This window comes from Mycosarcoma maydis, chromosome 12 (assembly GCF_000328475.2).
Source record: "Mycosarcoma maydis chromosome 12, whole genome shotgun sequence".
Taxonomy (NCBI): Eukaryota; Fungi; Basidiomycota; class Ustilaginomycetes; order Ustilaginales; genus Mycosarcoma; species Mycosarcoma maydis.
The window spans coordinates 1,070-12,302 of NC_026489.1; the positions used below are offsets into that span (position 1 = coordinate 1,070).

An 11,233-nucleotide genomic window follows, 5' to 3' on the forward strand; every position below is an offset into this window, starting at 1 on the left:
CTCCATCTAAAGGATGGTATCAATGCTGAACGCACCGACTTCTTCCAAACCGTTTCCGAGCGCGCTTCTGACACCCTCAAGCGTGCCGACAGCAGCTTTGACGAAAAGTCGAAACATGATGAACTCTTCACCGCTCACCTCAAATCGCCGCTTGCCGCCCTCGAACGAGAGATGAAGTGTATCATAGCTCACATGCACCCGCCCAACGACCACGGCGGATCATCACCCAGGCCTCCTATCATTGTGGCCTTCGACGAGTGCGTCGAAACTCAACATCGAAAAAAACCCAGACATCAATCAGCTCAACAGCCTCCGCCGCGCATGGAATTGGATCAATGCCCAACAAGCCAGCGCCAAGACCACGACGTTCTGGCTTGTGTTGATCAGTACCAGCAGCAGTGCGGCCGATTTTGTCAAGCATGCCCACCGTAACGTGTTATCATTGGCACTGCCCATTTTCATCGGCGTTAGTTTTGACGTGCTGCTTTCACAGTCAACCCAGCCTTTCTTGCGCCTCGCAAGCTTCTGCGGACTCTCACATCATTTACTACGGACGACCGCTGTGGAAAACATTCAGTTCTGGAAGCCTCTGGGTGATGGCCAGCCACAAATTGACGGGAGCTGAATTCTTTGACGTCAAGAGCCCCGCCCACTGCTTCAGCGTCTTGGCGTCTCGTCTCGCGCTAGGCCTTTCGCCGACTCAATCGCCCAACTCGGAAATCTTCGCAAGACAGAAGCAATTCGTCGACAGCACAGTAGATCGCCACATGCGCATTGTCACGCATGTTACCAGCGAGGGTGTCATGCACGTTGAATCTCCATCAGAGCCTGTGCTAGCCATCGCTGCTTTCCAATATTATGCTGGATCCCCAACTCGAGGAACCTCAGAAAACGACAGCCTACAAGTACGCAGACATCCTCGAGAGTTTTCAGCAACGTTGCTTGCTCGACCCCGGGGTTCCCGTGCTGAAGGGCAGTTTCGGAGAACTTGCCTCGCGGATCATCTTGATGGTTGCTTGCGACGCCGTGAAGCGCAAAAAAATCGAACAAACCGAGCCAAAGGAATCGTCGGACACCCAGCACGTGGGCGCCAGCATCTACGCCAAGCCCGTACCTCTCGAAAAGCGTTCTTGAGAACCTTGCCGAGCTCGACGAAGCCAATCGCACTGCGCTGCGCCAACGCCTTGAAGATGTCTACGATGCCGGCTCGCGCACCGAACGGCATGCGATTCCGTTCAGAGATCAGTTGCAGTCGGCTTCCGCTACGCTGCCGATGTGGATCAACTTTACGCATTTCGACTTGCTTCCCGAAGAGATCAACGAGATAACCCCCGAATTTCTGTGGCACTGTTGGAAACGTGGAGTAGCCGTGCAAATGGCGCACACACAGCATGGCATCGATGGCATCATCCCGGTCTTTGTAGGTCATCTCGACCGACCCTTCGTTGATGGTTCATCCACCGATGCCTCTAACGCCAGCCTTGAGCCCAGAGAGGCCGAGATGCACGCTGCGCGCTACATGACCTACATTGCCTGGGAAGCAAAGAACCGAAGGGGTCCACAGAGCACCACAGTCCCTGCTAGGTCAGCGCCTGCCATTGCTGGACCTGTGATCGAGAGCGCCTCGATGGCACCGCCAAACGAGAAGCCACTGACCGAGCAGGCTCTGTTGATCGTGCTTTTCGACCTTGGCACAAACGCCGGATTCAAGAAATCGCAAGACGGCTCACGACCGCAAGTGCAGCCGATTGCGGGCCAACAGTGTCCTCGGCTGTGCATTCGGGGTGTGCTCGGCCCGCACACTTACCCCTGTCTCGACCTTTTCGAGGTCCGTTCAACCTTGGAGAAGATACTGTCGTCTACCTCCGATCCCGCACCGCACCCACTCAACATCGTGGAAAAGCCCATGTGGAATGAGCAAATCCAGCCTAATTTGCATTCCATTCTGAATGGTGCTCGATCCTCACCTGCTCTGGAGTCATTGCCAAAGATAACGTTCAACATCGTTCTTCAGGTCCAAGGCGCCAGCACACTCGATTTCATCTCTCTTCTGACCCTTTCCGCAGCTCTCTCCTGTTTCGTTTTTCGTACGCAATGGCAATGAACATGTTTCCCTTTCGCTACGTTTCGTTTTGTTCGAGCCTTGCCCGCCACACAACGGAGACCTCAAGCGTACGGCTCTGACTGGGTGAACACTACCGTCCTCGTCACAAGCAGCGATGTCTCGGCTTACGAATGTGTTTCTTTCTCTCCTTGCCGCCATATGCGCTTGAATTGGAATGAGAGTTGCTCCCCTTGAGAACAGTAGATTTGCTACATCTGGTTTCAGACGGAAGATAACCGCGAACCCATTGCTCCGCGGCAAGGCGGCAGGGTTGAACAGTTCGAGCAAGTTGCGGCTCCTATGCAGATTAAATATGACTGCTGTCCTTCGTGCTTTATGTCGCGTTCCCTCCTTTTTTTGCGCTAGAGTGACCAACTACGGCTGGTCGTGAGCCTTGGAATAAGCACGCATGTTCCACGCCGCCGAACGACTCTGCCTCTGACACGGAGTGATATGGCTGTCGCAGTCGTATGCGTACTAGCATCTGTACGGTCGACAACCGACATGCAGAGGTAATAAGCGCTAGGTTCAAGGTGGGCTACAAACGGGGAGACGATGGTCTCGAGCAGAAAAATATGGTATGCAGACAATACACTCTTCACATCAAATGTCAGGCGCTAGTCCGGCGCATCGGAGATCGAAGCCAGCCCTGTCCTTTCCAACCATCGAGATAGAGCTGGATGAGCTCATCGCTGATTGCTTGGGAGCTCCTGAGAGTGCGTGAATAGGACCTGGCTTTGGCCAGATCGAGCACCACCCCGCCAGTACCTAGCCGCAAGAAGTCTTGTTGCAAGAAATCAAGGATCTTGATGCACGGATTTGCGTCTACTGGCGTCTGCGGAACACTGTCGTCGATCTGATTGCCGAGCTTTTGAACTGAGGCGAGCCATGCTTCCCACTCGAGTGTGTCGGCGCTGCTGAGGTTCATATTCCGAGCAAAAATCTTGAGAATGTCAGCCCACGATCGTCGAGCTCCATTCTCCAAGTGGAGAATGTTGAACGGTTCTACTTGGTGTCGATGTTGCATTGGTGGATTCGCGACTGCCATGACTGACGTTGGCTAGCTCGACCATGGCCTTTGCTGCTCGATCAACTGGTATCCATGACGCTTCCCCTGTGAGCCTTGGAAGCGCTCGAATCGTGTTGGACGACTGTGCTATCATCGCCATGTGTTCGGCCGTGGTCCACTCGCCTGTACACTCGGGTCCGCTGAGCTGACCGATACGGACGACAACACTGTCTAGGCAGCTGGATCCTGACGCTTTCAGGTGTGCATCGAGCTTCTCGAGTAGATGCTCGCAAGCAAGCTTTGCATGAGCATATCCCAGACAAGCTGTCGAAGACAAATCTGCCATCCGTTCTTCTGGAACGACGGTGCCAAGCGTCTTTTGATCCCGTGCCTTCCAGTGTGCGACGACAGAGATGGATGAAGCAAATAGGAGGCTTGATCGCTGCCCTTGAGAGCTCGCTCCAGCAAACTGGCCAAGAGAGGCTAGTCGGCCCAGAGCGCTGACGTGCGGCTGCAAAGACTCCAATGGACGGAGAAAGTCCATGGGCCAAGCACAGTGAAGGATCGTGAGCGCATTGCGGGTGAGAGCAGCGTACCTTGCAGCTGTGAGGCCCAGTCTTGGTCTGGATAGCTCGCATGGCCATATCGTGACCTTGCGTTCGTCTTCAGGCATCCAAACTACTCCTGCAAGTCGGAGGCAGTCGATAAGATGTTCTTTCTCCATTCCGCCTGACTTAGGTCGGACAAGACAGACTATCTTAGAAAACGCTTGAGCCAGGCTGGGCTGCTCTCGCAGATATGTCTTAAGCAAGTGTCGTCCAAGTGATCCGGTCGAGCCAGTGAGAACGAGGATACGACCACAAGAGTTGTCATCAAGCTTCCAAGGACTATCGTAAGACATAGCAGAGACTTCTTCCAAGTGGATCTTCTCTTCTTCAAATGCTCTCCAAGCTTGATCTATGCTGCCATTGAGCCTTTGCTCCTGGCATTGCGCTAGCTGGATGACACCATTTGTCTCTAGTCCTGACTGTCGCTTGTAGGATAACACCGCTTCTGCCAACTTTGCTACGGTAGGAAAGCGGTAGACGATGCCGCTTGGCATGATCAAAGAAGCGCCTGTCGTAGGGAATGACTGCTTCAGCCTTCGCTCGAGCTTGACTGCCCTGTATGAGTCCATACCGAGCTCGAAGAAGTCACGTTCGAGCAAGTCCGAGTAGCCCATAGTGCGACACGAAGGCAGTTGCTCCTGCACGAATTCGGCGATCTGTTTGCGTAGATGCTCTTCTCCCTTGGAGACTTCGAAGTGCGTCCCTTCCTGTGAATTTGCTGACCTTTGTACCGTGACTGACTGTAGGCTGTCATATGCCTTTTCAATCTCGAGCGCAAATTCTGCTTCACATCTCGCGCGTTGGGCGTTGCCCTTGAACGTACGTGGCAACGCTTTCGCCACAGGGTCAGTGAATAGTACCAAGCCCGGATCGACCTGTGCGTGGGCGTCAGCAGCGCTGTTAGCATTTTGTAGGATGTCTAGGATCTCCGCAGAGCATTTCCGAGACTCTGGATCCGGAGAATCACTCGAAGGCGGCGTGACTTGCTCAAAACGCATCTCCACCAAAAGACCGATCTGGAAGCGGTTGGTGCCAAAGGCGACCACATCGCTGACAGCAGGATGCTGTCGGATGGCAGACTCGATTCCCATAGGGTTCACCTTTTCGCCAGTAGCTAGAACGATAATGTCGTCGATACGGCCCTCGATGCGTACTTGCGCCCGATTACCTCCAGCGTTGGGATTGTATTCCAGCGAATCCTGGAGCCAGAAATCCTTCGTCCATCCAAACGGCCGAGTCCCGATCTGCAGGTGGCTCTCGTCCGACGAATTCTGGATCCGCTCTCGTCGAAAGCGTAGAGGAATGTCACGACGGATAAGAAGGTACTTGGGGTCGTATTTAAGCTCAGGTCCCGGGTGAACGATGGGGGCGAGCGCTCCGATCTCGGTGACGCCAAAGTGGTTCAAGAGCTCAACACCGTGCTCGACAAGGAATTCTGTCAGCTCAGTTCGCATGGGCGCACCTCCCACAACGACGAGCTTGAGGCCTTGAAGCAGCTTCAGTCCGCTCGACTTGCCGGGCTCGTTGTCAGGTGCGATTGACAAGTGAGGATCATCCGCGGGCCACTCAAGACCACGTACTTCACCCAGGATGGATGGCACAGTGAAAAGCCTCGCAGCACGGCATTCAGCCAGCATTTGAGCCACTGAAACTCCGCTTGGGATCGTAGTTGCGGCCGGAAGGGCAATCGGCATTCCGATCGAGAGCGATAGGCAGACGGCAAGCAGACCAAAGCCATGGTAGAGAGGCAGGGTCGACAGGGTCACGTCGCGCTCGACACCCAGGTTGGATGAAAGCTCGTGGCAGCTCGCGTATCCAAGCAGATATCTGTGGCAGTGTGGAATCAGCTTGGGCAAGCCGGTGGAGCCGGTTGAATGAAAGAGGACAACGCTACAGTCGTTTGGATCAACCTCCTCTCCTTCCAGAGAGTCTTGACTAGGCCTCGTTGGCATTGCCCACTTCTCTCTATCAAGCCACGATATGAGCGAAGGCGCCGGTATCGGAAGGCAGCGCGTGTCTTTCGAATGAGGATGCGTAAGAGTGTCCAGATCGCTGATAAGGCTACCATGGCTCGCAGAAAGGCCCGCATTAGCCCACACTTGCTCGGCAGTCAATACAAAGCCAGCATCAGCTCCCTTGAGCAGATGCTCGACGGCCTCTCCGGAAAGCCTTGCTGACAGGAGGAGAAACTGAACCGGCATTCGCAAAATTATCGTGGCAAGGTCAGCATCCGGGCAAGCTTTCTGCTCTCTTTCGAGCGTGCAGCGAAGGTGCGAAAATTCGATCCACTTACTGGATTTCCGAGTTTGACGAGAGCGAGTATGTACACCATGATGTTGAGATCGCTACCGAGGAATATGGCAACGGGCCTACCGCGCTGCACCTGATGTGGGTCGTCGGATCTCATTCGTGAACGCTGGGCTATCTGCCTAGTCACCAACCACTCGGCACAGGTGTCGACTGCGCAAAGCAGGTCTGAATGCGTGATTTGTACTGCATCTTGAAGTTTATTGTTGTGGGAGAATTGAATGGCGTAAATGTGTTGAGGGTTGTTCTTTGCGGAAGCCTGCAGCAGCTGGTACAGCGTCGTGATTCCTTGTGCGGGTTCAGTTCGCCGCGTTGCCACAAAGCCAGGCTCGATCGTCAGGAGGGGTCGTACGAATGGAGCAGGAGGTGATACAGTCATCTTGCAAGTAGAGCAACGTCTTTGACGTGAAAGAAGGCAGAAAGGATGTCTGGGCAAAGGATGACGAGCATTCAAAGTGAAGAGAGCGTCAAGTATAAGTGGTGATTCTTCCAGCTGTCAACCCTCTGAAAACGCCACACGCTGAACTCACTTGCTGGCTTTGAGTATCCGTCGCGATCAATTTACATTCGCTGCACAGAGTAGCGTGCTCAATCCGGTCTCGATGAATACTCGTTTGGTCTCCCGACCATTGCTACCCTCGATTTGGGTAGAGCGCACAGGTGTTGGTTTTGGAAAAGGGTCGTTAGAAGCGCCAAAACGGGGTCGGGTAAGCAGCTGTCGGACAGCGCCAAAGTGATTTACCCCAGTTTCCCTAGTTTCCCTTCTTTTTGTGTTTCCCTAATCCCTTCAGTAAATCAAGTACAGTAATCTGGAAACAACACAAAAAACAAAAAACAATAAACAATAAACAATAAACAAAAAAAACAAAAATCAAAAAAGGGGGCAGCATTTGAAAAATTAATCTCGAATACTCGTGACTCTAACGATTCGTGCTTGTACAGCTGGAAACAGCCAACCCCGGGTAACTCAGACAAAATCTCTCATTAGACCCTGTCTTCTCATATCGACATTCGTGATTGTGTCGAAGAGGACGCTTCGTCGAAGCGAAACAAGGTAAGGTACATTGCCAGTACCCGAATAATGAATGCATTCAACCAGTGGCGTGGCGTCTATTGTCCCAAAGGAATCACCTGCCCATCTCCTTTTGTCTCTCGCAGGAGTCTCGATGCTTTCTCCCTCCGTCTTCCTGCTTGCCTATCCGATCCATCGTTCTTGATCAGTAGTCGTCAGTATGTACTACCTGAGCCTTTTTGCCTGCTTCTATGCTCTGTTTGCTGCGGCAGCAGCGGTTCCAGCTTTCAGCGAAGAATCTATGGTGCTGCCACACCAATCACGAGCCGCCTCGGATGGTCCAGCATTGCTCTCGAGCAGTGTCAAGGTGATATCGCCTCCATTCAATTCGACTTTCCGTTTTGGTGAGTAGCCGTTCACAATTTACCTTACCAGAGTGAGTGTGAAGAAGGGCCCTCATTGATGCCGCTCTCTTCCTGCCATGATGCGCTTCAGACGGACACCTTTTCAACTTTACATACGACGGCATTGGCGGCTCTAAATTCCACACCACAGCAGTCCAGGTTCAGATCACCACTCTCGGAATGGGTGAAGGATATAGAGCAACAGGAATGCCCAAGACGTTTAACGGATATGCGCGAACCACAGAGGCTACGATCGCCAACATTCGTCCGAACGCATTCCAACCCAATTCCAGCCGTCTCGAATTGGACGGCAAGCTCTTCAATCGATACGAATACCAGTTGATGGCGCCAAAGATTCCAGAATGGCAACGGGATCTGCCAGGGTATCTGGTTGTGATTGAATTCTACTCTACTCCGAGTGTACGTGTGACAGCTAATCTGCTCCTCTCAGACAGTAGCTACAGCCGATTGACGATTCGTTTTGTTTTTCATTTTCTTACCAGGATCAAGACTTGCTGTGGACCAACGTGCAGTATTGGCCATTGAAGCTCACATCGTCTACTCCTATTTGATGCATCCGTTCGCTTGGTCGATGCTTGTGATGTGATCCGAGTCGCAAAGCTTTGACAGGTAGAAACACTCGCGACATTCCGAATGAAACTGTACGTTGCAGGCCTCGCGTTCTCGTTGATTGTGTTGAAGAAAGTGACCAATCCAACCGCCAGCAGACATGGAGTAAATTACCTTCCATACATGGCTCATATTGATGGTGGATCTCATACGAATACTCAGATAGCTAAAAGCTGCACAAAATCAGGACAGACCTGTCCGCACTCATTAGTTTCAGAGTATAGAACTGTTTCTGCATCTTGAAGGACCTTCATCAGATAGCAGTTACTTCCTCTGGGCTAGAGCGGGTCATGTTTGGAGATCATCTGGCAGTGCGCAAAACGAAGTGGCATACTATGTACTGCTTTACCATACATCTGCGGCCTGAGAGCTCGAGACTGAGCCTGTAACGAAAGCCGGGCAAGATCTGCATCCAACGATCGCGTACCATTTTCTATCTTCAACGCATGACGACAGTGAATCACCAGAATCATAGGGAGAGAACAGTGAAGCATTCCGCTTATATCCAACACTAGGAAGCAAGACATCCTCTACTCTAAAGTCGCTCGACTCACATGTATAAAAGGCGAAAACAATCAAGGAGGCCAAAGCTTCCGGACAAATGGTATTCACAAGAATGCTAATGACAGATGACCACAGAAAGAAGCGATGTCTATGCGCAAAGCATGGCGCCCCTCAAGGCAGGGAACATCTTGAGTAAAAATGCATCCGGATCTGGCCAGTGTTGGTTGGTCAAGGTGCTTCCACATTTGTCCATCTGAGTGTCCGAGTACGATCCCGCCTCGATCCTACGAACCTCTTGCTCCAACAATGGAATGAGGTGGGAGAATGGCTGTGAACAAGAGTGCTGATCGATCCTGATATCTCCTGCTGCATTGATTTCGGCCAATTCTGGTGCAGAAACAGGTCGACCAGAGGGTTCGAGGTAGCGCTCACCTCCTCGGCCGCACCGTTGCTCCTGAAGATCATGCTGGTCCTTGGGCAAAGCTTGTGCGTGGAGCCCCTTGACACAGGCTCGTGTCAACACCGCCTCGAGCGATTGACGTCGAATCTTCTTGAAAGTAACGCTGCGCGCCCAGCCTAGAATATGCTCAGCCTTGTCGTCCATGAGATAAGCGTGAGTCTGGATTTCATCCCCGCTTTTTGCGTCAGCAGAGACGTACAACCGAAGGCTCGTGTATGCACCTAGCCTGCTTCTTGGGACTAGCAGTACCTCGCCTACTTTTGCTCCGATAAACGCCTCGTCATCGTTCACCAAGTCAGACAAGCTGAGCAGGAGGCCTCCAGCGTGCAGCATCACGTCGTGAAGGATCACATCTGTGGTCGCAGAGCTGAGCATATTTCCAACATTGGCGTTGCAGTGGAGTGACGTCGGATGTTGGAGAACCGCACACGCCTGTAGTTCGCGTAGATCCACAGTGAAAGATTGAATCGTTTGAAAATTCAGGCAGTACTGTACCCGCTTGCTAAACAGATCGTAAGCTTGGCGTCCGTCCAGGCAAATGATCGAAGCATTGTAGCCAGCTCGTTGCCTCTGTTGCAGATCACGGAAGAGTCTGGGCACAGCCGTGGCCTGCTTGTCTGACTCTATGCGAGCTTGACTATCAGCGTCTTCCAGGCCTGCAATGTGGCCCAGTACATAGGCGTCTTTGACGCGGAGCCGCATGTCGTTCGTCTGCGGCATGCACAATTGTTGGATTGCAAATGCCGTGAACCGCTCCTCTGGGTCGTCTGGAGTTGCTTCGATCGCCACTTGTAGGCGTGTTCTGGTCAAGTCGACTTGGGTGTCACCGGCGGAGTCGGCATCTGGTAGAACCAAAGGTGCTCTAAAGGTGAGCTCCTTGAGCAGAAAGCTTCGTTCTCCCTTGTCTTGGGCAAGAGCCATCAAGCCTTGTACTGCCAGTTCTCCATGAAGCGATGCAGAGAAAACCGAATGCCCAACCACCTTGTGGCCCGATACTGTCTCCTGGAACAACGAAAGCGGTCTGGTGATCAGGCTCGCAACAGTATCACTGCGAGGCGTCGAGCTCAAATCGGGCTCGATCCAGGCTGAGCAACCGGTGATAGGCTTCTGCTCTGTACTTTTGCCGTCGCTAATCTGAGGCGATAGCGCCGGTGAATGAAGACTATCGTCAAAGAGACAGCTTCCTCGAGATGCCTCAGAAGAGGACACAGCATCATTGCCACAGATGGCAGCCAGTCTTGCGCTTGGTGGGGGAGGAGAAATCTCGCTAACATGTGTAAGGAATGCCTCCCAAGATACGTGACCTCCAGAAGTCCAGATGGCTCCGAGACATTGCAGCAAGGTGGACCCGTCATCTGCATTCTTGCGCATCGCGGGTAAAGTCTGCAGCTTTATTTGGCGATTGGTCGCCACAGCCTTGATCATGGGTAGACAGATGGGACTTGGGCCCACCTCAATCCAATCGGTGATGCCTCCCATGGGTCACAGCTTGATCGATAGCAGTGGCGAAACGGACGGGCGAGCGCACATGCTCAGAGAGGTAGCTTGCATTGAACACGTCACGCTCACCGGGTTGAACCACACGACCGAGCACGTTGGACGTAATCGCAATCTTTGGTGGTGAAAAGTGTACAAGCTCAGCTGCGCGAAGCATTCGCTCGCAAGCAGGCGAAACATGGCTCGAGTGGAACCCGAAAGGCACTTGCAGCAGCTTGGCTTTCAAGCCCGAGTCCTTGGCATGCTTGTACAAGCTCGTCAGATCCAGCTTGGTGCCAGAGAGCACGAGGTCGGTTGGACCGTTGTAGCATGCAATCGTTGCGTGCGATCCTGCGTGCGAGATCAAGTCGAGCGCCTGTTGCTCCGAAGCTGCAAGAGCAAGCATCTGCGAGTGGCTTCCAAGGCAAAATCGACGAAATAGCACAGACCTTCTTGCAACCAGATAGATGGCGTCCTCGAGGCGAAACACACCTGCAATGTAGGCGGCTGCATAGAAACCAAGGCTATGGCCTGTCACCAGAGCGGGTCGCACCGACATGGACATGAGCAGCTCGGCCAACGAGACTTCGATAGAAAAGATAGCCAGTTGCGTAGTCTGATCCTGGTCGTCAAAGCTTGTGGGCGAATCCCCCTGTCTATCGCTTGGGCCAAAAGGGAGAGGAAGCCGGGGAAACCTTGAGCCACAGAAATGCGGAATC

The 11,233-nt window shown here is 52.9% G+C and overlaps 3 protein-coding genes across 3 annotated transcripts; 1 reads left to right on the plus strand and 2 right to left on the minus strand.

Annotated features, from left to right (window-relative positions):
* Positions 1 to 2,714: 2,714 nt before the first annotated feature.
* UMAG_04095 (uncharacterized protein) lies at positions 2,715 to 6,407 on the minus strand (the record flags this gene model as incomplete). The annotated part of the gene is made up of 3 exons (XM_011392301.1): positions 2,715 to 3,076; positions 3,114 to 5,910; positions 6,015 to 6,407. 3 exons carry the CDS (start codon positions 6,405 to 6,407, stop codon positions 2,715 to 2,717), a joined length of 3,552 nt encoding a protein of 1,183 aa, XP_011390603.1.
* An 853-nt stretch (positions 6,408 to 7,260) lies between these two features.
* On the plus strand, positions 7,261 to 8,016 carry UMAG_04096 (uncharacterized protein; the record flags this gene model as incomplete). The annotated part of the gene is made up of 3 exons (XM_011392302.1): positions 7,261 to 7,444; positions 7,596 to 7,864; positions 7,903 to 8,016. The coding sequence occupies 3 exons, from the start codon at positions 7,261 to 7,263 to the stop codon at positions 8,014 to 8,016; spliced, it is 567 nt and encodes a 188-aa protein (XP_011390604.1).
* Positions 8,017 to 8,726: 710 nt separating this feature from the next.
* Positions 8,727 to 11,079, minus strand: UMAG_04097 (uncharacterized protein; the record flags this gene model as incomplete). The annotated part of the gene is made up of 2 exons (XM_011392303.1): positions 8,727 to 10,510; positions 10,608 to 11,079. 2 exons carry the CDS (start codon positions 11,077 to 11,079, stop codon positions 8,727 to 8,729), a joined length of 2,256 nt encoding a protein of 751 aa, XP_011390605.1.
* Between the last annotated feature and the right edge of the window lie 154 nt (positions 11,080 to 11,233).